Here is a 25588-nt window from a genome sequence, read left to right on the forward strand (position 1 = left end):
TTAAAAGACAATTAAATCTTCCTGTGTGGTAATTAGCGTAATCTCACACTGAAGAAAATGAGTATAATTAAAGCTCTAATTGAACTAAACGTAAGCTGTGAAAACAAAGACGAGTTTTTATAACCTCTGCTCTCTACCTGTTCTTCCCAATGGTGCTGTTAATAATAAAACTGGTTCCACACAGACCCCGCAGGAGTCAGAAACCAGCCTCAGTGTGAGTTCAGGTTCAAGTGGAAGTGGACATTAGGTCAAAATTCATTCATCCATTATCTGTAACCCTTGTCCAGTTCAGGGTCGCGGTGGGTCCAGAACCTACCTGGAATCATTGGGCGCAAGGCGGGAATACACCCTGGAGGGGGCGCCAGTCCTTCACAGGGCTAGCTTAGGGTTAAGAAAAATTAATTAAATATTATCTGGGAAAGTCAGACATTTAGTAAAAATGCTATAAAACCCAGAATCTGTGAAAGACGTTTTCGCTGAACAACCTTATTGTATTTTATTAGTTAAAATATTTAACATCTGCCTGCAACATAATGCTCTAGTTACAAACAGAAAGCAGGTGAAGTCAGAGTTCAAGAAGTACATTTCTCGATTCAAGATTCGAGTCTAGAATATAGATCATGTTTTACCTTTTTTGAGAGACACATGCTGCCATCAAGGTGACGTCTTTTCCTGAGAAGTCTGTGGTTATTTCAGCTGATGCCAGGCCTCATTCTGTACGTGTGGCAACAACCTGTCTCCTATGGCACATCCTGAAGAGCAGAATTAGGCATCAGTGACCATGGGCTGAAGAGCTGCTGAAGTCTTGTATCAAGCGAGAACGAGAAATATTCATTCGCACAACAGCAACAGTTAGTATCCTCAGGTCCCAAATGATTAAACAGAGTTAGTTTAAAGGACGTGATGTGACCTGGTGGTAAATATGCCTCTGAATCAAATTTGGAGTGTGTTGCAGGTGTCTCCCTTCTAAATCTGTTTACATTTACAAAATGCCATTTAATTGTTTGGCGGCACAATGCTGCAGCAGGTAGTGTCGCAGTCACACAGCTCCAGGGACCTGGAGGTTGTGGGTTTGAGTCCCGCTCCGGGTGACTGTCTGTGAGGAGTGTGGTGTGTTCTCCCTGTGTCTGCGTGGGTTTCCTCCGGGTGACTGTCTGTGAGGAGTGTGGTGTGTTTTCTCTGTGTCTGCGTGGGTTTCCTCCGGGTGACTGTCTGTGAGGAGTGTGGTGTGTTCTCCCTGTGTCTGCGTGGGTTTCCTCCGGGTGATTGTCTGTGAGGAGTGTGGTGTGTTCTCTCTGTGTCTGCATGGGTTTCCTCCGGGTGACTGTCTGTGAGGAGTGTGGTGTGTTCTCTCTGTGGTTGCGTGGGTTTCCTCCGGGTGACTGTCTGTGAGGAGTGTGGTGTGTTCTCCCTGTGTCTGCGTGGGTTTCCTCCGGGTGACTGTCTGTGAGGAGTGTGGTGTGTTCTCCCTGTGTCTGCGTGGGTTTCCTCCGGGTGATTGTCTGTGAGGAGTGTGGTGTGTTCTCACTGTGTCTGCGTGGGTTTCCTCTGGGTGACTGTCTGTGAGGAGTGTGGTGTGTTCTCCCTGTGTCTGTGAGGGTTTCCTCCGGGTGACTGTCTGTGAGGAGTGTGGTGTGTTCTCTCTGTGTCTGCATGGGTTTTCTCCGGGTGACTGTCTGTGAGGAGTGTGGTGTGTTCTCTCTGTGGTTGCGTGGGTTTCCTCCGGGTGACTGTCTGTGAGGAGTGTGGTGTGTTCTCCCTGTGTCTGCGTGGGTTTCCTCCGGGTGACTGTCTGTGAGGAGTGTGGTGTGTTCTCCCTGTGTCTGCGTGGGTTTCCTCCGGGTGATTGTCTGTGAGGAGTGTGGTGTGTTCTCCCTGTGTCTGCGTGGGTTTCCTCCGGGTGATTGTCTGTGAGGAGTGTGGTGTGTTCTCACTGTGTCTGCGTGGGTTTCCTCTGGGTGACTGTCTGTGAGGAGTGTGGTGTGTTCTCCCTGTGTCTGTGAGGGTTTCCTCCGGGTGACTGTCTGTGAGGAGTGTGGTGTGTTCTCTCTGTGGTTGCGTGGGTTTCCTCCGGGTGACTGTCTGTGAGGAGTGTGGTGTGTTCTCTCTGTGTCTGCGTGGGTTTCCTCCGGGTGACTGTCTGTGAGGAGTGTGGTGTGTTCTCTCTGTGTCTGCGTGGGTTTCCTCCGGGTGACTGTCTGTGAGGAGTGTGGTGTGTTCTCTCTGTGGTTGCGTGGGTTTCCTCCCGGTGACTGTCTGTGAGGAGTGTGGTGTGTTCTCTCTGTGTCTGCTCAGGTTTCCTCCCACGCTCCAAAAACACACATTTGTAGGTGGATTGGTGACTCAAAAGTGTCTGTAGGTGTGAGTGTGTGAGTGAATGTGTGAGTGTTGCCCTGTAAGGGACTGGCGCCCCCTACAGGGTGTGTTCCCACCTTGCGCCCAATGATTCCAGGTAGGGTCTGGACCCACCTCGACTCTGAACATTTATAACACATCAAAGAAATGTCCAGGGATAATTTACCACACCTCATGTCATTCCCTAAACTGCAAAAAAGAAAATGTGTTTTTTAAAATGTCAGCCCTTTGAGGAACAGTCCATAAGGCCTTCTGTAAGAGTGATAACACAGTGAAGGAGGGTATTATCTGAGCGATAGAGTGGTGTTTTGGTTTGGATGCAGCCTCCGCGTAAAGAAGGGAAAGGGTCAGACGACATTCACTCGGGCTTTAAATCGGTCTCATCTTCACCGAGCTCCCGGACCCGTCTCTGCTGCCTCTCTTATCTGGTAAGTGGAACTATATCAAATGAACACCTAGACCTGCTGACACTGAGGGCACAGAGGAACTCAGGTCACTATAATATCAGTAACAAGTATCAGTGTATTTTAAATAAGTTAGATTTCAGTGTGGGGCACGGTCGGTTACAGTGGGACGGATGCTCAGGTATTACAGGGTATTACAGGTACAGAGAGCAGTAAGAACTGAGGTCCAGGGTTCAACTACCCACTCGGGTAAATCATAGATCGGTAAAAAGTGTTTGATTCCTGCTCAGCTAAAGCAGTAAGAACCTTTACTATTTAGTAACAACTAAGAAACTGACTTTTAATTTAGTAATAAATACACCTTATTACAACTGTACTACCATATTATTACACATTAATTACCATTGGTCAAACTCTTGTATTTACTAATTTAGTTAAAGTATTCTTATTAATTTTCATTTCATTTGCTCATATACAAAGTTTACAGAAGCGTACAATTGTTATAGACTCACTTCTACTTCTTCATAAAATAAACTATTTTCGATTTAACATTGAACAGAATGTTTTGTTGTTAGACGTTTTGGAGCATTTCTAATGAGCAGTTAGTGCCATGGGGGGGTCCACTGGTCTGATTGGTCCACTACACATCCACTACTCTGAAACCGCAGCTGGCGAGGGACCAGAGGTGGTTCGTGAACGGGGCCCGGTCTATGTCACGGATATATGCTCTAACAACTAACGTCGGTTCACATACTACCTCTGGGGTGTTTAAAGTGGTGTCTCCAGATTGTGAGACTGCCCTCGCTTATGCTCGAGTTTGAAGTTGTCCCTCACTGAAGGAAGCCTAGGTTATAGGTTTGAAGTTTTTACCAGACCAGTCACCCCCATCCCATTGTTACAATTAGACATGACATTTCTCTGCGTTGATGTAACACCTGTAAATTACTTTATTCATTCATTCATTCATTATCTGTAACTCTTATCCAGTTCAGGGTCGCGGTGAGTCCGGGGTCTACCCAGAATCACTGGGCGCAATGCAAGAACACACCCTGGATGGGGCACCAGTCCTTAACAGGGCGACACACACTCACACACTCACTCACACACTCACACCTCCAGACACTTTTGAGTCTCCAATCCACCTACCAACGTGTGTTTTTGGAGCATGGGAGGAAACCAGAGCACCCGGAGGAAACCCACGCAGACGCAGAGAGAACACACCACACTCCTCACAGACAGTCACCCGGAGGAAACCCACGCAGACACAGGGAGAACACACCACACTCCTCACAGACAGTCACCCGGAGGAAACCCACACAGACACAGAGAGAACACACCACACTCCTCACAGACAGTCACCCGGAGGAAACCCACGCAGACACAGGGAGAACACACCACACTCCTCACAGACAGTCACCCGGAGGAAACCCACGCAGACACAGGGAGAACACACCACACTCCTCACAGACAGTCACCCGGAGGAAACCCACGCAGACACAGGGAGAACACACCACACTCCTCACAGACAGTCACCCGGAGGAAACCCACGCAGACACAGGGAGAACACACCACACTCCTCACAGACAGTCACCCGGAGGAAACCCACGCAGACACAGGGAGAACACACCACACTCCTCACAGACAGTCACCCGGAGGAAACCCACGCAGACACAGGGAGAACACACCACACTCCTCACAGACAGTCACCCGGAGGAAACCCACGCAGACACAGGGAGAACACACCACACTCCTCACAGACAGTCACACGGAGGAAACCCACACAGACACAGGGAGAACACACCACACTCCTCACAGACAGTCACCCGGAGGAAACCCACGCAGACACAGGGAGAACACACCACACTCCTCACAGACCGTCACCCGGAAGAAACCCACGCAGACACAGGGAGAACACACCACACTCCTCACAGATAGTCACCCGGAGGAAACCCATGCAGACACAGAGAGAACACACCACACTCCTCACAGACAGTCACCCGGAGGAAACCCACGCAGACACAGGGAGAACACACCACACTCCTCACAGACAGTCACACGGAGGAAACCCACACAGACACAGGGAGAACACACCACACTCCTCACAGACAGTCACACGGAGGAAACCCACGCAGACACAGGGAGAACACACCACACTCCTCACAGATAGTCACCCGGAGGAAACCCACGCAGACACAGAGAGAACACACCACACTCCTCACAGACCGTCACCCGGAGGAAACCCACGCAGACACAGGGAGAACACACCACACTCCTCACAGACAGTCACCCGGAGGAAACCCACGCAGACACAGGGAGAACACACCACACTCCTCACAGACAGTCACCCGGAGGAAACCCACACAGACACAGAGAGAACACACCACACTCCTCACAGACAGTCACCCGGAGGAAACCCACGCAGACACAGGGAGAACACACCACACTCCTCACAGACAGTCACCCGGAGGAAACCCACGCAGACACAGGGAGAACACACCACACTCCTCACAGACAGTCACCCGGAGGAAACCCACGCAGACACAGGGAGAACACACCACACTCCTCACAGACAGTCACCCGGAGGAAACCCACGCAGACACAGGGAGAACACACCACACTCCTCACAGACAGTCACCCGGAGGAAACCCACGCAGACACAGGGAGAACACACCACACTCCTCACAGACAGTCACCCGGAGGAAACCCACGCAGACACAGGGAGAACACACCACACTCCTCACAGACCGTCACCCGGAAGAAACCCACGCAGACACAGGGAGAACACACCACACTCCTCACAGATAGTCACCCGGAGGAAACCCACGCAGACACAGAGAGAACACACCACACTCCTCACAGACAGTCACCCGGAGGAAACCCACGCAGACACAGGGAGAACACACCACACTCCTCACAGACAGTCACACGGAGGAAACCCACACAGACACAGGGAGAACACACCACACTCCTCACAGACAGTCACCCGGAGGAAACCCACGCAGACACAGGGAGAACACACCACACTCCTCACAGACCGTCACCCGGAAGAAACCCACGCAGACACAGGGAGAACACACCACACTCCTCACAGATAGTCACCCGGAGGAAACCCACGCAGACACAGAGAGAACACACCACACTCCTCACAGACAGTCACCCGGAGGAAACCCACGCAGACACAGGGAGAACACACCACACTCCTCACAGACAGTCACACGGAGGAAACCCACACAGACACAGGGAGAACACACCACACTCCTCACAGACAGTCACCCGGAGAAAAATGAAGCATCTTATTATTTTACACCTTACATTCATTAACCAAGAACCCAACTCCTTGTCTGTTGGTGGTCACATCTGTGGAGAGAGAGTGAGTTTACCCTCTACTGTCATTGTGGGGAAGAGGGGCAGGTTCCTCTCCCTCATACGCAGCCCCCTTCAGCAGCAGAGTTTTTGTGGTTGTTGTCAGGAAGGTCAAAGCCTTGGTTCTCACCACTCAACAGAAGCTATCTTTACAGACCTTGCTCACTCCTTATCAATAAGTACAGCGTATTCTCTCCAGCAGCTCAGCCATCGCACACTCAGCCTTCCAGAAGTGAGCAGAAACAATAACAACAGCCCTTTATTCTTCCTTTAACTGAGCGATTATTACACTGTTATTACACAATCACTAAATATTCTACAGCCATAACATTAAAATGAGCTCATTCCTACACTGACCATCCATTATATCAGCTCCACTCACCATGCACTTTGTAGTTCTACAGTTACAGACTGTAGTTCACATGTTGCTCTGCATACTTCATTTGCCCCATTTCACACTGTTCTTCAATGAGCAGGACACCCACAGAACAGGTATGCTATCATTTGTGTGGTGGCGTGTTCGTTTGCATTGTGCTGGTGCAAGTGGATCAGACACAGCAGTTGCTGCTGGAGTTCTTAAATCATGTTCCTCTACAGTCAGTTCACAGTGTAGCAGGTGATGAAAACCAAAGTGATGAAGGATAGAGGGCTCAGTATTTTTGCGTTTGCTGAGGCCACCTGGCTGACCTTTGCTAACCCTGATATTTCTAGGCATTTCCACCATGTCTCACCATGTCTCTGTGATTATTTCTTAGGAAACCCCACGTAGCTGAAGATGGGAGAGTGGGACTTTCTCGGACGGCTGTTGGACAAGGTGCAGAAGCACTCCACGGTGGTGGGGAAAATCTGGCTGACGGTTCTGTTTGTCTTTAGGATCCTCGTGCTTGGCGCCGGAGCCGAGAAAGTGTGGGGCGACGAGCAATCCGACTTCATCTGCAACACCCAGCAGCCAGGCTGCGAGAACGTCTGCTACGACCACGCCTTCCCCATTTCGCACTTGCGCTTCTGGGTGCTGCAGATCATCTCCGTGTCCACGCCAACGTTGGTCTACCTGGGCCACGTGATGCACATCATCCATGAGGAGAAGGACATGAGGGAGGCCATGAAGAATGCCCTGAATGACCAGGCCAGGGCCTTCCTAAAGAAAGGGTACAAGCTTCCCAAGTACAGCAACGACAAAGGCCGGGTCAGCATCCAGGGCCGCCTCCTGAGGAGTTACATCTTGAATCTGTTTTGCAAGATACTCCTGGAGGTGGGATTCATCGCGGGCCAGTATTACCTGTTCGGCTTCACCCTTCAGGCGCAGTACGTCTGCAGTCGTTTCCCCTGTCCGCACAAAGTGGACTGTTTCCTATCGAGACCCACAGAGAAAAACGTCTTTATTTGGTTCATGCTGGTCATGGCCTGTGTCTCTTTGCTGCTGAACGTGGTCGAGGTCTTCTACCTGTGCATCAAGAAAGCCAACGAGTGCCTGAACCGGCAAAAGGACTACACCGTGACCCCTGTGACCCCTGTAATGACCAAGAAGAACTTTAAACAAAAAGAGCAGGTGATCCAGAACTGGGTGACGCGGGACCTACGCCTCCAGAAGAAGGAGCTAGGTCATGAACTGGCCAAGAACATGGTGATGGAAGACCACACCAACGAGATGGAGGAGGTTCATATCTGAGCCCCTGGTCTTTGTAAACACAGCCATTTCACAAGGTCAGGTTGTGTAAATACTCACCGAACTGAGTGGTGTGTGTGTGTGTGTATGTGTGGGTTGAGAACTCCTAAAGTGTTTAAATGTTTTTTTTCCTCTGCTGAATCAATAAACACAAGTTGATGTTACAATAATAAATTGATTCAATTATTGAGTCATTAATTCATTCATTCATTAAGTGTCACACACTCACTGAATCACTCTCATTTCAGGCCAATTTCACACACTCACCCAGTCTCACACACACACCTGCGGACATGTGCCACAGTTAGAGATATTATAAAGCCTTAGTAAGCCAACAGCTTGTAGTTAACTGCTCATAACTACTTTATTACATTGTAACTAATGTGAAATAGTCAAATGAATGGCAAATTAATGTTAGTTCTAGTACACGGTTTTACATAAGAAGCTGTTAATGTAACCAGTCGTGTCAAGTGGAGTTTACATTCTCATAACTTGTCTGCACTGGAATGATAGGTCAGTCACATGGTGCAAAGAAAAGCTGCTTATTACAGCAAAGTTAGTAATGAACTGTGAGCTAATTATCAGCGTCTGGAGTCCAGTCGTAAACACATTCCATAGAAACATAGACTCAGGGCTCAGGTAACGGCTGTTCTCTGGAATTAAACACTCATAGTTCACAGCTGTTAACAATAATCAACCACTGAACCCCCAAAGACTAGGTTATTAAGGCTTAATAAAGGAATTAATATGGGTTTATAATTCCCCCCCACACACACACATACACACTGCCACTCTAACAGAAATATCGAACGGACAGTGTGTTTATACGTGTGTTTGTCCTTAAGTGCTTTCCTTCTCCCACGAATATGTGAGGGCTGTGAAGGAGTGGAGGATGGAGCATCGTAAAGAGCATGGTTCATGTTCTGATCTGTCAATCATTAATACACCGTCCCCCTCCGAGAGGGTGCTCTACACTGGTCCCGGTGCCATTCGCTGATCCTCCGACAACGTGACAGTTTGCCACTTTGAAAAATTGATTACACAACCTCTGGGAGGCCAAGAACTCAAGGTTCAACTGTGGTTAGCTATCAGTTGGTTTCTGGAGCAGTTTTGAAAGGAAGTCAGCGCCGTTTTGGCACCTTTCTGAAGGTGAGCTGGGTAAACAAACTGTGGGTTATTGCTGGGATTACTGCTTTAGTTCATAAGAAGGGATTGATAGTAATTAGAAGAGTGGGGTCATTACCTTCATCTTCATCTTGTAGCAGACAAAGATGGTGCCTTGTGTTTAATGTTTTAGACGGTTCGTCTGAACAGTAAGAGACCTGTAGTAACGTCAAACACTTTGTGATTTCTGCTGATTAATAAGAGTGATAGGAGAACTACCTTGAGTACAGTGAGTAGCTGAGATCATTGAATTACACTGAAACAAACGGTTTTCTCTTTTTGTTTGTTTGTTTGTTGGTTCTGAACTGTTAAAATGTTGTATATAACGATGATTTAGAGCAACAGACTGTAACTCTGGACTCTACAAGAACGTTTCAATGGATTATGAAAATGTGATTATGATTAAGACATGCTTTCTACACTCTCAGAAGCGAAGGTACGGTAGATGTCTGTTATTGGTCACTGAAGGTACAAACAGTAGTTTTAAAGTCCAGATGTCTTCACCTAAAGGTTCTTTACACCCTTTTCTTTCATTAAAGAATGGTGTAAAATAAAAGAACATAATAAAAGTCCTGGAGGTGAAGTGGGGGAATTAAATCAACACAATTTTAAAATCTACAGTTGTTAGAAAATAAAGTACAGTCATGTTCCCTAACTAAAGGTGCTGAGGGGACTGGCACAGGGGCAGTTGGAAGTATGTAGAAGAACAGATCAGGGGACAAACAAGAAAAGCCAAGTCCATCGCCACCTCCTGTGAAGTTAGTGTTGGAGAGACAGGATTATTTGGACAGTGACTGAGCAGAAATGATCACCAGCGGTTGATGTCACGGAGTTAATACAAACCTTTTACAAATGAATGATCAGGTGCAGGTCACAGGTGTAAATACTGACTTCTTAGTTAAGGATCTGCACGACGTGTACAGACACATGGCCTTTTCAGGGGACGTCATGGGGGACATGTGACATTCTGAACCATACGAGGACGTGAGGACGTACAAGACGTTCAGTTTCATCAAACCGTGATTGAGTTCACAATTTACAAACATTGGGTTTTTATTGTCTGTGTCCAAAGTAAATCATGCGCCTCTGGCTTTTCTGAGTTTCACTTTTACACACCATTTGAACACGTCGGCTGCTCTTGGCACTCTGTTAACATCTCACAGGAGGTGGACCGATAGAAATGGACCAACTGTGTAAATACAGCATGATGGAGATATACTGAACCTACAGCTCTCTCTCTCTCTCTCTCTCTCTCTCTCTCTCTCTCTCTCTCTCTCTCTCTCTCTCTCGTAGATTAACCCTGAGGAGCGGTGAGAATGGGAGACTGGGGCTTCCTCTCGAGTTTACTGGACAAGGTTCAGTCCCACTCCACGGTGATTGGGAAGATCTGGATGAGCGTGCTCTTCATCTTCAGGATCCTGGTCCTGGGGGCCGGAGCTGAGAGTGTGTGGGGGGACGAGCAGTCCAACCTGGTGTGTAACACGATGCAACCCGGTTGCGAGAACGTCTGCTACGACTGGAAGTTCCCCATCAGCCATATCCGCTTCTGGGTGATGCAGATCATCTTCGTGTCCACTCCGACCCTGGTGTACCTGGGCCACGCCTTCCTCGTCATCCACAAAGAGAACAAGCTGCGGGAGAAGATCAAGCGGCAGCGGGACAACACGATGCTCAAGAAGCCCAAATACACAGATGACAAAGGCCACGTCCGGATCAAGGGGAACCTCCTGGGGAGCTACCTGACCCAGCTCTTCTTTAAGATCATCTTTGAGCTGGCCTTCATTGTGGGGCAGTATTATCTGTACGGCTTCATCATGATCCCCCAGTTCGCCTGCTCCAAAAAGCCCTGCCCGTACACCGTCGAGTGCTTCATGTCCAGGCCCACGGAGAAGACCATCTTCATCATCTTCATGCTGGTGGTGGCCTGCATTTCTCTGCTGCTGACCGTCATCGAGGTCTTCTACTTGCTCTGCACAAGAGTCAGATGTCGTGCCAGGAAGCGAGACTTGCCAAACAACACTTCGCCAGAAAACCCAGCCACTCTGTCCTTCACGTGGCAGCCCAGAGCTGGGCCCGAAGACCCTCTGAACCAAAACAAGCTGAACATGGAGTACGAGAGCAAACAGGACATCAGCGTGAGGCTGGATGGAGCCAAGGAGGACAAGCAGCTGTTACAGGAACACTAGGTTCAGTCGTGTCTGAGGGACTTGGTGTTTGAATGTGTTGATCTTCTCTGGACAAATGGCAGGAGCTGAGGTTCTTCCTTTGATATTGTTTTGTTTTGTTTGTGGGGGACGGGCTGTGAATTAAAACTTTTGCACTGTTGTATTTTCTTAAAATGACAAGTAAACTAAACTATGACTGTGTATCTGACTGTGCTCTTGTTTTCACTGCATACACCAACACGTGAACTACACACCAACAGCCAGGGCTCCCTCAACTATCAGACCACAAGCCTACATTAGTGTCCTAGTATCCAAGGGTCTGTGTGACACAGTGTGTCCACAGCTGTGAGTGAGTGAGTGAGTAATTGAGTGAGTGAGTGACAAGGTTAGTATGTAAGTGACTGAGTGAGTATGTTAGTGACAGGGTGAGTGAGTGACTGGGTGAGTGTGTGACACTGCCCATAGGTGTGAGTGTGTGAGTGACTGGGTAAAAGTGTGAGTGACTGGGTGAGTGTGTGACACTGTCCACAGGTGTGAGTGTGTGAGTGACTGGGTGAATGTGTGAGTGACTGGGTGAGTGTGTGAAACTGTCCACAGGTGTGAGTGTGTGAGTGACTGGGTGAGTGTGTGACACTGTCCACAGGTGTGAGTGTGTGAGTGACTGGGTGAGTGTGTGACACTGTCCACAGGTGTGAGTGTGTGAGTGACTGGGTGAGTGTGAGAGTGACTGGGTGAATGTGTGAAACTGTCCACAGGTGTGAGTGTGTGAGTGACTGGGTGAGTGTGTGACACTGTCCACAGGTGTGAGTGTGTGAGTGACTGGGTGAGTGTGTGACACTGTCCACAGGTGTGAGTGTGTGAGTGACTGGGTGAGTGTGTGACACTGTCCACAGGTGTGAGTGTGTGAGTGACTGGGTGAGTGTGAGAGTGACTGGGTGAATGTGTGACACTGTCCACAGGTGTGAGTGTGTGAGTGACTGGGTGAGTGTGTGACACTGTCCACAGGTGTGAGTGTGTGAGTGACTGGGTGAGTGTGTGAAACTGTCAGAATTGGGGATCAGGGCCCAGGAGGATGAATCATATCCTGAGACATATCCACTGTCATTAAACTCTGTATTAAAAGACTGGGGTAGTTTTGTGTGTGTGTGTGTGTGTGTGTGTGTGTGTGTGCTCCCTGCCTCTATGTCAGTACAGAGAGTGTGTGTACACTGCTGTGGAAGAGTTAAATGTGGAGGAGAACTGTGGTTGTACATTGTCCAATGACAGTAAAAGCATGTTCCTCACGTTCATCACATTTTGCCTTTTTTGAATTTGAAAGATGAAGAAGCCACAGTCAGTGATTTCAAAGCAGCTCAGTGCCCCTCCCAACAATAAAGATTCAAAAATACACAATCCCAGGAGGTCGGGTCATGTGTTCATCATAACATTCCTTTCAGGGACACAGTGAAAAATGTTTGGCGAGTGTGTTTACACTGGGTTTGCTTGTAAACACTTGTCTGTCTCTTTGTTCCTCCATGAACCATAGAGAATGCACTATGTGCCTCCTGGTGAACTGGTGATCACATCACTGTCACTGGAACAAAACCCTGGGTGAAACCCTAAGGTGAAAGTACCATCAGCCGCTGTGTCCCGTGGAGAATTGTCCCGGCAGTGGGGCTATGGAGGTGGTCCCGAGTGACACAGTGGGTACACAGTGTTGTTGTTATTGATTGATCCACACTGGAAGGTGAGAAGGTTTCTTCACACACCTTTAGTGAAGACTGCTCTATTTTTCTTCTGTTCTCTGGTGTGGAGAGGGTGAGAGAGGGTCCAGGTGGTTGTAGTGATTCCCGTCAGTTGTCACATGTCCCAGACCACGTCCTGTGATTAATGATTGATTTTTGACCATTCTACCTGACTTTACCCAGTTCTTCCACACAGGTGACGTACGGCGTCTAGTGGAGAGCTACGTGACGGGACGATTGCGAAACTCCAGGGAAACTAAAGTTCAGTGTGGGTGCTCAGTCTGAGGCACTTTATCACTGGATTCCACTGGCGTTCTGTTTCGGCTTAAACCTCTTCAAAGGTAAGACAACGTTGAGATAAACTTCAATCTAAACATCTGATTTTTGACAGGATTTCAAGGCAAATCTTTAAAGTATGATCCATTTAAATGAATTATAGAGAGACCCAGTTATGGAGCTTTTACTGGATTATGAATTGTTACCATTTAAAAAAGCCTCACCCTTTCATTCTTCAGTGTAAACTGTGTTAGAAAAATGAGAGAAAGTTGGTTGTTCTCGTATCTTTGCTGGAATCTGTACCAGATCAGGGCTTATTTTCTTACTGCACATTTTCTGAGAGGCATTTTCTGTAAGAGTGTGTAGATTATTTTTTTTTAGAATTGCAGATCTTCATTTTAAACGGATAACATTCATCAATAAATAAACGAATCATGCTTCAGGAAAATATTGTGAGTTCAAATCCATGTGTGGATTGTTGACCTCCTACAGATCACTTTAGCAGACCATCAGAGAGGAACCATAGGCCATGGATGGGTTACATTTCAGAAGCTGAGTGTATAGAAGGGAACGCTGTCGTATTTAACACGACATGAAAAGTTGGTCGTAGTGACAGAAGTTGTCCGTGTTTTCTCTCAAAACGTTCTGGACCTTGGACCCTTCTTCTGTGAAGAGCACATTTCAAGTACAGCCAACAGAAGAGGCCACTGAGGTGTTTATTCATGAAGTAAATGAAATTAAATCTAAAATAAAACCTTGGCTCTTTTAAGAACTGAGTGGTTTTAGGGTTTTTAACTCTAGAGACAATCCAGTTACGTTTTACCACTTAGTTGTTCCCCAAAAGGAGCCCAGAATGCGGACTCGAAAGCTCTGGAAAAATAAAAAAAGAACAAACCCAAAACAAAAACAAACAAACAAACAACAATTAGGAAAACACTCCTATGAATGAGGTGTGAAAGAGTGTAAAGGCATTTTTTTAGATTTAGAGGAATATTTACATAACGCAGATGAATTCAAACTGTGGTGCATGCCCCCTAGTGGAGCCTGAAGGAATTGCCATGGGTGGGTGCTAGTGGCAGAAATGATAAACTCTCACATAAAACCCCTGAAGATAATTTACAAGGTTCCTGAAGGTTACTGTCTTCATGATCATTAGCTGAAACATTTTAGTTGCTTCAGGGAAAACAACTGTCCTTCAAAGGCTCTTTATTGAACGTGTAACTGTTACGCATTCGAATATAAAGCAATGACAAAAATAACTTTATCGTCAATATATCCATAAAATTAATCAAATAAACTAACTGTTGTATAGGGCCTAGATATTAACAATGTAGTGAGAGTGGGATGTCCTCCTCATTTTTCAGTGTCTGACTCCTATCTGTTTTTCAAGGCACACTTAGATTTTACATCGTAGAGTCATAGCATAGTTATAACATAAAACACTGAGTTGTAGTTCCTCACATTTGTTGACAGTACTGTTGTTATTAACGCTGACTCTTCCATGTCTTTTCCTCCAGATAATTCTTAAAAAAAAAGCCAGACACAAACATGGGGGAATGGGGCTTTCTCTCCAAGCTGCTGGACAAGGTGCAGTCCCACTCCACGGTCATTGGGAAGGTGTGGATGACCGTTCTTTTCGTCTTCAGAATCATGGTCCTCGGCGCTGGAGCGGAGAAAGTGTGGGGTGACGAACAGTCCAAAATGGTCTGCAACACCAAACAGCCGGGTTGTACCAACGTCTGCTACGACCACGCTTTCCCAATATCCCACATCCGCTTCTGGACCCTCCAGATCATCTTCGTGGCTACCCCGACGCTCATGTACCTGGGTCACGTTCTCCACATCATCCACAAGGAGAAGAAGCAGAGGGAGCATCTCAAAGCTCAGTCGGCACAGCTCGGACTCAAACGACCCAAATACACAGACGAAACGGGGAAGATCGACATCAAGGGAGGCTTGTTGGCCAGTTACATGACGAGTGTGGTGGTCAAGATCCTGCTGGAGGCGGGGTTCATCGCCGGTCAGTATTATCTGTACGGATTCGTGATGGTGCCCAAAATCGAATGCACTCGATACCCGTGTCCCTACACCGTAGAGTGCTTCATGTCCCGGCCTACGGAGAAAACCGTCTTCATCATCTTCATGTTGACGGTGTCCTGTGTGTCCCTGCTTCTGAACATTATGGAGATCTTCTACCTGATTGGCTACAGGTCCAAGAAGCATCACGCCAAGCTGAGCTTAAAGCAGAGGCAGTTGTATCTTCCTGTGAATGAAGGCAGTAGTAAAGCCTGATAGAATAACCTTGGCTCAACTACATTAACTCCATCCATACACCATCTGTGTCGTGCGAAAACCTCGTACCTCCGTTTGTCCTTGTTCTCCATGCTCCCTTTGCATTGAGTTCAACGTTCACACTGAATGGACGTCTAGAAAAGGCCAAATTTATATTTGGTATAAATTCCCCTCCTCTGTAAAGATTTGGACAGAGACGGTTGAGTTGTGACTGTTTTAACATTTTAATTATGAAATTAAGGTAGAAGCATTGTGTGGAAAGGAATATTAAGGTTTGCCCCCCTTTTAATCACCGCTTGGCCTTCAGCCTCATGTTTACATCCAAGTGCATCTTTCTGTGTCGGAGAGAATATATCTATACACTGTGAGGAAGAAGGAGGGATAAGAACATTCATACGTTTCCTCTTTTCCTATGATTTGTTCTTCTTTCTTCGGGCTTGGGTTTAAGTTTACGTTGTGAGACTAATGGGAACTGCTGTATTTTATAAATATAAGTGTTAATCCTGTGTATGAATATTACACCTATAGATTTATTCATTCATTTTTAATAAAGCATAGTTTTAACACTTACTTGCCTCCTTTGTCGTTATAAAACTGCAAATGACCTCAGTGTTTAAATCACCCATATTCACACAACCCACCCCATCGTTACTCATCCCATCAACCCATCCAACCTTTACCCATCCCACCCTGACTCATCCCACATTCACTTATCCCGCCCTGACTCATCCCACCTTCACTTATCCCACCCTGACTCATCCCACCTTCATTTATTCCACCCTGACTCATCCCGTCTTTACTCATCCCACCCAGACTCTTCCCATCTTCACTCATCCCATCAACCCATTCCATCTCGACCCATCCCACTCCGACTCATCCCACCAAGACCTATCCCACTTTCACTCATCCCGCCCCGACCCATCCCACCTTCACTCATTCCAACCTGACCTATCCCACCCCGACCCATCCCACATTGACCCATCCCACTCCAACTCATCCCATCCCACCTCAACCCATCCCACCCTGACCCATCGCACCTTCACTCATCCCACCCTGACCCATCCCACTTTCAATCAATCAATAAATCAATCAAAGTTTATTTATATAGCGCTTTTCACAACAGAAAGTCGTCACAAAGAATCTTTACAGAGATCCAGGTCCAAGCCTCCTATGAGCGAGCCAGGGGCAACAGTGACAAGGAAAAACTCCCTCAGCACACGAGGAAGAAACCTTGGAAGGAACCAAGACTCATACGGAGAACCCATCCTCCTCGGGTCGACACCGGAGACACACAAGAGAACAGAACAGAAGTAAAAGTGAACGGATGACAGATGAAGGGGTTACAGTAATGTGACTGTAGAATATTAGTGATGTATGAGTCTGAGGAAGGAGGAGGTGATCAGGGATTCTGTGGGAGTTAAAATAGGTGCAGAGTTAATTTGAGATAAAACAGCATGGCCAAGCGTGGTACTGTAGGTGAGACAAGGCCAGGATCTTGTACAGGACACACAGGGTCAGGGGCTGGATCAGGGCAACACCTGGAGAACAGCAGGACATCTCAAAGCATGAGAGAGACAGGAGAAAGAAAACCAGACAAAGGGAACAAATAAAAATACAGAAGTTAGTAGGTTCATGATAAAGCACGGGCAAAACTGTTCCATGGGTCAGGAAAGAGAACCCAGCAACAGACAATGTGTTGGTGGTTACCAGAAAGCTAACTAAAAACGCTGTGGCTATGGTCATATGACCGGGTCAATACAAAGTAGTGATAATATGAAAGCCAGCTCTAACACCAACAGAGAAGGAGTAACCTGAAAGTGAGTGATTACCCATAAGATTGTGTGAAAATGTAGGTTTTTAACCCTGAACAGTAACCAGAGGCTATTCTAGAGATGAAGAGCTTTGTGAGAAAAGGCTCTTCCTCCTGCAGTGTTTTTCTTAATGCGAGGAACTAAGAGTAGACGAGCATCCTGTGAACGAAGTGTACGTGACGGACGATACCCTGACTCATCCCAGCCCTGTGCTGATACAGCAGCCCCTATTCTTCTGGGAAGGCTTTAGACTAAATATAGGATAATATCTGTGATGATTTAACAGCAAAGAGCCAGAGCTTTATTTAAACAGGGGACATATGTTAGAGGTTAAGTTCTGGAAAGGTTCCCAAAGGCACCGGTTGGAGCTCCATCACTCCAGAGAACACAGTTCCACTGCTTCACAGCTCAGGTGCTTTATACGCATCCAGCTGATTCTTGGTATTGTGTTTGGTGAGATTAAGCTCCAGAGGCCCACAGTTCCTTTCACACTGAGTAGTTGATAATGTCCTTCACTGCTCCACAGTGACACCTGGTGGGTGCGGCGTCTTATCTAGTGATGCTGGGGGCACATTCTAAGGGATTTACTAATCAAAGAACCTTAAAAAGATGGTTTATGAGCTCTAGGTTTCTTCTAAGTTATATGTTTATGTTCTCACTATTATGTGATTTATATTCAGTTCCAGGTAAAGCACAAAAGTAATATTTATTTATAAAAATTAAAGCATTAATGCACTAAATACACCATCGCATACTCACCAGCTTTAAATCATCTAAGCCATAACTCACAGGAATATTTGAATACAGTATCAGAACAAATCCACCACATGCTTCTGCAGCGCTTTTCCCTGATGGAGCTCATAACGAATGCAGTGACCATCACTTTCAGAAAAACTCTCCCTGTGGTGGTACCCTCAGTGGGACATATTCAGTGCCTTTACTTAGGGAACGTAACTGTGCCTTATTCTATATTAACTGTAGATGTGAAAGTGTGTTAATTCGCCTCATTTCATCTCGAGGACTTTTATTCTGTTCTTTTATAAGAGATCCCCCTCTCCTTCTGGAGAAGAGAATAGAATGAACCTTTAGGGAACACAACTGGACTTTAACACCACTGCTGTACCTTTAAAGATACACTCCACTGTTTGTAGAGACCAATAATGTACCTCTACTTTACCTTTTTTCTCACCACTGTTAAACTATTTCATTTTTATGGTTTATTATTTGTTCAATAAAATAACAATGGTCATTTTTAATACTATGCAACATTTACCAGAGAATGACAGGGAGGAGGGGAATGTCTGAATTTTGAAATACAATTATACAGCTGTTTCCCTGTAGACAGGGTTGGGCGTTGGAAAAGGAACTACTGTCTTTGTTGCTGCATTGAAATTCACTTTTTTTTCCACAACTTCTTAAAGACGTCACTGAATGCAGGTCTTACATTTGCGAAATGATATTTTTTTTCTGTCCTCTGCTCCACACTGTGTGTAGGTCAGGGGTCCCCAATTACTTTTCCTCAAGGGCCACATACAACCAACATTGCAAAGGCAAGGGCCAGTGTGCCAAGTGTGCCAAGAGTGTGGCCAGTGTGCCAAGAGTGTGGCCAGTGTGCCAAGAGTGCTAAGAGTGTGGCCAGTGTGCCAAGAGTGCCAAGAGTGTGGCCAGTGTGCCAAGAGTGCCAAGAGTGTGGTCAGTGTGCCAAGAGTGCTAAGAGTGTGGCCAGTGTGCCAAGAGTGCCAAGAGTGTGGTCAGTGTGCCAAGAGTGTGGTCAGTGTGCCAAGAGTGCTAAGAGTGTGGCCAGTGTGCCAAGTGTTCCAAGAGTGTGGCCAGTGTGCCAAGAGTGCTAAGAGTGTGGTCAGTGTGCCAAGATTGTGGTCAGTGTGCCAAGAGTGCTAAGAGTGTGGCCAGTGTGCCAAGAGTGTGGTCAGTGTGCCAAGAGTGCCAAGAGTGTGGCCAGTGTGCCAAGAGTGCCAAGAGTGTGGTCAGTGTGCCAAGAGTGTGGTCAGTGTGCCAAGAGTGCTAAGAGTGTGGCCAGTGTGCCAAGAGTGCCAAAAGTGTGGTCAGTGTGCCAAGAATGCCAAGAGTGTGGCCAGTGTGCCAAGAGTGCCAAGAGTGTGGCCAGTGTGCCAAGAGTGTGGTCAGTGTGCCAAGAGTGCTAAGAGTGTGGCCAGTGTGCCAAGAGTGCCAAGAGTGTGGTCAGTGTGCCAAGAGTGTGGCCAGTGTGCCAAGAGTGTGGTCAGTGTGCCAAGAGTGCTAAGAGTGTGGCCAGTGTGCCAAGAGTGCCAAGAGTGTGGTCAGTGTGCCAAGAGTGCCAAGAGTGTGGCCAGTGTGCCAAGAGTGCCAAGAGTGTGGCCAGTGTGCCAAGAGTGTGGTCAGTGTGCCAAGAGTGTGGTTAGTGTGCCAAGAGTGCCAAGAGTGTGGTCAGTGTGCCAAGAGTGTGGTCAGTGTGCCAAGAGTGCTAAGAGTGTGGCCAGTGTGCCAAGAGTGCCAAGAGTGTGGTCAGTGTGCCAAGAGTGCCAAGAGTGTGGTCAGTGTGCCAAGAGTGTGGCCAGTGTGCCAAGAGTGCCAAGAGTGTGGTCAGTGTGCCAAGAGTGTGGCCAGTGTGCCAAGAGTGTGGCCAGTGTGCCAAGAGTGTGGTCAGTGTTCCAGGAGTGCCAAGAGTGTGGCCAGTGTGCCAAGAGTGTTTATTGCGGTAATCATGTTATTATTACGATGATTATGAGTATTATTAAGTGTATGTAAATAGGACTAACTACCTACAGTTATTTGATTTTACTCACCATTCAATGAGAGAACTGACAGCAGTGGGTTGAAACAAGAGACCTGAATTTGGAGCAGTGCTCATAGGTTGGTTTGCTTTTTTTGTTTTTGGCACCAGTAGCATTAAGCCCCAGTCACACTGGGTTTTTGCATTTCTGGCTGGTTCTCAATACAAAGTTCGAACTGCTGTACTTGGTTGTACAAACTTGGTGAGTTAGACTTTCTGGATTGTCGTTCTGAAATCGGAACGCCAACGTATTTGAGGAGTCACTGTCTCTGTGGCGAGAAAAAAGCGCGCCGAGGTTGGTGTGAAATGCATTCTGGGATATCTGACTCTCTGAAGTCTGAAGAAGTCTCGTCCCAGTGCATCCTTGATAATACGGGCCGAGCAAGAACACAGCCGGGTCTGTATTTTAGACTGTACTTGGCTAGATGTGGACTTTTAAACAGAACAGCACTTGGGCTGTGATTGTTGACGTTTCCCAAGAACACGAGAACGTAAGAACACACAAGAACGCATACTGAGGAACAGCTTTAGCCTGGTGAAATGGACGTGGCTGAGTGTGAGGCCAGCAATCAACGCTGTTAACGCTCCTGCATTTTGTCTCAGCAGTTTCACATCAGAAGATCACTTGTTTTCTAGCAGTAGTGGTGAAAAATAAGGAATTTCACGTGTGTAATTCGAGGACACAAACCCACTGTGGAAATGTTGGTGGAGGGCCAAAGGTTTAACCCACAGACCTATTGGGGAGTAGCCCTGGTGTAGGTGTTTGTCAGTGTTGCTCTCTTCATTTTGACAAACACAAAGGCACAAATAGCTAAAGATAACAGATTAGGATATCATCTGTGAGCAAAACAGAACCACAGGAAAATGACTCCTCATCATGTGATGTCTTGTGATATGAAAGAAACATAGTAAACATGTGCTTTGATTACTTTTGATGACGGGACCGTGAGCTACAAATGTTCACTTCAGCTAGCCTCTGTGCTATTTTACCTGCTGAATACTTTGTAGAGAATATTGTCCACTGTAAGACTGGGTCTAAAGTGGAAAGCGCAGTAGAAGGTCACTATTAAGAGTGACTTAAAACATAGAGGCATCACAACAGACAGGGGTCCAAACAAAGGCTAATACACATCCATGAGGTGGTGTGTATAAAGAGGTAGGAGTGCACCATGTCCCGAATCTGTTATATCAGAAAGGTTTTCCAGTCTTAGTCCATTCCACTTCTAGTTGTAGCTTACACATGCACACAGCTGTCCAGGGGCTCTCGGTACATGCAGAGGAACATTACTGCATTAACAGATTGGTGGCTCCTGGTAACTTGCTACCTTCTAGTGGTTTGGAAGACTGCTATCTAGAGAACTGTAACTGTTAAAGCTTGAATGGGGGTCTAGATAATAAGTGAAATGTGGGAACATCAGTGCTAGTAAATTTACTGTTCATTCTCTCAGCTCCACTGACCACACAGGAGCACTTGGTAGTTCTACAGTTACAGACTCTAGCACTGTTGTGTCTCGTCCACTTGTACTAACACACCACCACCACCACAGTGTCACAGAATGATCCACCACCCAATTCAAAGAATGCCTGCTCTGTGGGGGTCCTTAACACTGAAGGACAGGGTGAAGGTGAGCTAACACAGTCTATAACTGTAGAACTACAAAGTGCTCCTGTGTGGTCTGTGGAGCTCAAAAAGGGAGCAATGGCCCTCATTTCTCAAAATTGTGAAAATATATGAACCATTATTTATTTATTATTTCATATATGTATTTTTTATTTATATATTTTTATATATGTATTTTTGCTTTATATATATATATATATATATATATTTTTTTTTTTTTTTTTTTTTTTTTTTAAATATTTAAAAATAATTATAAAAAAATAATAATGGTTCATATATTTTCAAAATAAATATATATATATTATTTTTACATATTGTATTTTTTATGTTATATATACACACATATAAGGTGTGTGATTGATTTCGTAAATGAGTTTGTAAATGAATTCCAGCCCAACAAAATTGCATAAAAAGCATATTGTATTTCTTTATTATGAATAAATGCAATAAACTTGTGCTCTGACCTCTTCAGAAAACATGAAATCTGAGCAGAAATAAGAACATGTCATCCATTCAGTATCATCTAGTTTAGTGCGTAAGAAACAATCAAAAGTGTATTTAGACTTTATTAAAAAACACTGACAGGAATGTCTGGGATCTTCTTTAAGAACAGCAGTAGTGCATGACTTTACAGTACAGTACTCCTTCAGTGTGGAGTTCAATCAACATGCCTTTAATCCTTCCAAGAAATTAGTATTTACAATGGAGTACACTCTTAAAAAACAAGGATGCCACAACGGCTTATTTGGAGCGGTCATATGGACCATGTTTGGTTTTTTAAGGTACATCTCAATAGATGGGTAGTAAAATAAATGAAAATCGTCCAAAAGGAGAAACCTTTAAGACGCTTTCTTTTTAAGAGTTTAAGACCAGCACAGTTCAGCAAAATGGGTCATTGGTGATCAATTTATGGTCAATAGGAGGACTGACCGCTCGATGCCTCCTGAACGCAGTAGTTCGACCCATCAGGTAAAAGATCTCCGCTATGTTCAAGAGCAGAGACACACAGGCCACCACCAGCATGAAGAGGATGAAGATGGTCTTCTCCGTGGGACGGGACATGAAGCATTCAACTTTGTGTACGGGACAGGGGTCACCCTCACAGGTGATTCGAGGGACCATCATGAAGCCATACAGGAGGTACTGGGCCACGATGAAACCCGCCTCAAACAAGATGGTCACGCATATGCAGGCTATGTAGACGCACAAGAGGTTGCCTTTGTAGCGAAGCTTCCCGTTGTCGTCTGTGTATTTGGGCAGCTTCAGCCCTTTCTTCTCAGCCTGGTTCTGGAGCTTCTGCCTCAGCTTGTCCTCTTTGTGGATGACGTGTAGGACGTAGCCCAGGTAGACCAGGGTGGGCAAGGACACGAAGAGGACCTGGAGGACCCAGAAGCGAATGTGGGAGATCGGGAAATGGTTGTCGTAGCACACGTTCTTACAACCAGGCGTGTTGATGTTACACACCATGGCTGACTGCTCGTCACCCCACACCTTATCCACTCCAGCTCCGAGGACAGTGATCCTGAAGATCAAGAGCACAGTCATCCACACCTTCCCAATGCTGGTGGAGTGGGACTGCACCTTGTCCAGAAGTTTGGAGAGAAATCCCCAATCTCCCATGGTCTACACTGCACTGTCGACAGAGGAAGGGATGGTTAGGAGAGAAGGGGAAGTCAAAGACAAAGTAGCAGAATGCTGACTTGTGAACCTTTCACCCGTATTCTTTGCAAGTTTTTAGTCTTATTTTAGAAAGTCATTATATTAAAGAAACCAACCTGTTGCTACAGTAAAATGAATGTAAATGTAAGTTATAGTTAAACTAAACCATAATAATAAATACACATTATCAGTTAAAGACCATACCTGCTGTTAAACTCTGAAAGTAACTGATGATAAAACTAGTCAATGTCTGTCCAAGTAAAACACACATCCATCTTTAAATACCACGCTCAGTAAAAGTGTAAGGCGTCTTACATGGTATGTGCCGTATTTTTTGCCTGGTATGTGCCGTATAGTTGAAGCCAATCCAACAGTCGAGTGCTGATACTGGAGATAATGTCTCTAAACTGTTCCCATTGAATCACTCTTGGGTCACCAACTTTATAATTCCATCCTATAGGCGCATCATCAAAACGAGAGAGGTCCACCCACTGCCGCCTGAGCTCAGAGAATCATTGTGCAACACAGTAAGAGAACACGTAGTCATCCCCCTCCACACTTTTTCACACAGAGTGTCACACTTTAATCTCCATGAGCTTGTTCTGCAAAACTGTCTTTAGGACCGTAACCTCGAACAGTGTCCACACACTTCCACAGTCATCTAACTCACATGTCCACTGTTCAGAAAGGAACCTAATACAGCCACTTCATTTGACTTTTTTCCATGACACTCTGAGAAAGAGGGATCTTTAGTAAAGGCAATGGCTTTATCTAGAACCATGCGTTCCATATAGAAGCATCTGCATCGTCAATTGTTTCCTCAGGTTTATTGAGAATGTGCAGTTTGTGGTTTTATACAGCACAAGTTTTTATACAGCTACACTGAACCATGTACACACATATTGTCCATCAACTTGAAGGACCTTTAAATCATGCAGAAGGTTCTAGTACAACTCATGGTCCTATACAGCCATTGCTTTTAATTCAGAACCCTCAAAGAACCCTTTTTATTATTTAGTCACATGGTGTAGACATCACTTGGATACACTGGAGTGAAATATCATACTTCAGACATGTAGTTTTACAAAGAAGGTTCCGACTGATGGAGAATGTGTTGCATGTGGTTCTACAGTACACAGAAACTTTCTGAAAATGGTTCTATTCAGCACCAATAAGTGTTCTTCTACTGTGATGTTGGACTTATTACAGTGGATGAACCAGTTTTGGTACTGTATACTGTACAGAACCATTTACATGTCCCATGCCCCATGTCCCTCAATCTATAAAGAACTCATGGTTCTAAATAGAAAGAACCTTTGAAGAACCATTCCTTAAGAGTTAAGGATTTATTATAACATTAGGAGCTCAGTAAATGAATTCCAATCTAAAGAGAAAAATAATCTGGGGTCCACCATCACACACACTGTTAAGCAAGACCACAGAGTTTTCCATGGGCTCCCTAAGTGCTCTTGTTTCACAGTGTGTGTGTTGGTGGACTCCAGATACATATGTTAATATGCACAAGCCCCATTTAAGAACTGTACAAATGTGTATTGTCAGTAATGTACCTTAGGCATGTCATGTTTGAGCCCAGTGCCCAAAGATTCTGGGTTGGACCCGACGCAGCCCTGATTGGGATGAATGGATAATAAATGAATGAATGAATGAATGAATGAATGAATGAGTTAATTAATATCATGTCTGACTCATTTCAGAGAGCCCTCTGCTGCATTCTTGTGCGTCTAATCTCATGTATAGGCCTCAATTTCTCCCATTTCAATCCTCATTGCTCCTTAGCAGCTCAACACAGTCTCAACATTTCAGGCACAGAGTTGTAACAGTGTGTTAATGTGAAACATCATTTATTAAAGTCGTTTTTCATTCAGACCAGGGCTGTCAATCCAAATCCATGGAGAGTTGATGTGGGTGCAGATGCGACACCTCATTCCACCTGTTTTTAATCAATAGATCTTGGCTCTCAGTAATCGTGGGGCTGCTGCCTGGTAGAAAGGAAAACCTGGACCCACACTGGCCCTTTGAGGATTTGGTTTGACACCCCTGATTCAGATGGTGGAATGGCCATTAGGGGGCATAAGATTTCAGCTATGGGCCAAATTCAATTGTGCAATTTATTATTTATTTTCCAGTTTCAAATGAAATCTTTGATAAAAAATAAGACAAACTGGAAGTCACAGAGGAATTAACCACACCCTTTTGTTTCCAGTAGAATCTATAACTCACACTTATTTCACTGTTCCCTCTTTTTCCATCACTTTTCACATTTTAGTCATCACCACTTCCCCTATAGGGTTTTTTTC

At 45.8% G+C, this 25588-nt stretch overlaps 4 protein-coding genes across 5 annotated transcripts; 3 read left to right on the plus strand and 1 right to left on the minus strand.

Moving 5' to 3' along the window:
- The first annotated feature begins 103 nt into the window (after positions 1-103).
- gja11 (gap junction protein, alpha 11) lies at positions 104-7791 on the plus strand. The gene is made up of 3 exons (XM_066676607.1): positions 104-214; positions 2679-2783; positions 6878-7791. Exon 3 carries the CDS (start codon positions 6898-6900, stop codon positions 7789-7791), a length of 894 nt encoding a protein of 297 aa, XP_066532704.1. The 5' UTR covers positions 104-214; positions 2679-2783; positions 6878-6897.
- A 1066-nt stretch (positions 7792-8857) lies between these two features.
- gja13.1 (gap junction protein alpha 13.1) lies at positions 8858-11272 on the plus strand. Its single transcript, XM_066676626.1, has 2 exons — positions 8858-8937; positions 10246-11272. Exon 2 carries the CDS (start codon positions 10269-10271, stop codon positions 11136-11138), a length of 870 nt encoding a protein of 289 aa, XP_066532723.1. The 5' UTR covers positions 8858-8937; positions 10246-10268; the 3' UTR covers positions 11139-11272.
- A 1770-nt stretch (positions 11273-13042) lies between these two features.
- On the plus strand, positions 13043-15958 carry gja12.1 (gap junction protein, alpha 12.1). The gene is made up of 2 exons (XM_066676494.1): positions 13043-13182; positions 14635-15958. The coding sequence occupies exon 2, from the start codon at positions 14666-14668 to the stop codon at positions 15407-15409; it is 744 nt and encodes a 247-aa protein (XP_066532591.1). The 5' UTR covers positions 13043-13182; positions 14635-14665; the 3' UTR covers positions 15410-15958.
- Positions 15959-22037: 6079 nt separating this feature from the next.
- On the minus strand, positions 22038-23703 carry gja12.2 (gap junction protein alpha 12.2). 2 transcript variants are annotated; one of them, XM_066676643.1, is made up of 2 exons: positions 23586-23703; positions 22038-23244 (listed from the first exon to the last, which is right to left on the minus strand). In XM_066676643.1, exon 2 carries the CDS (start codon positions 23229-23231, stop codon positions 22491-22493), a length of 741 nt encoding a protein of 246 aa, XP_066532740.1. In that variant the 5' UTR covers positions 23232-23244; positions 23586-23703; the 3' UTR covers positions 22038-22490. The 2 variants fall into 2 exon arrangements, with proteins under 2 accessions (XP_066532740.1, XP_066532741.1); XM_066676644.1 differs by having other exon boundaries at positions 22038-23239; positions 23586-23679.
- Positions 23704-25588: the final 1885 nt, after the last annotated feature.

The sequence above is a fragment of the Hoplias malabaricus genome, chromosome 7 (genome assembly GCF_029633855.1).
Source record: "Hoplias malabaricus isolate fHopMal1 chromosome 7, fHopMal1.hap1, whole genome shotgun sequence".
Taxonomy (NCBI): domain Eukaryota; kingdom Metazoa; phylum Chordata; class Actinopteri; order Characiformes; family Erythrinidae; genus Hoplias; species Hoplias malabaricus.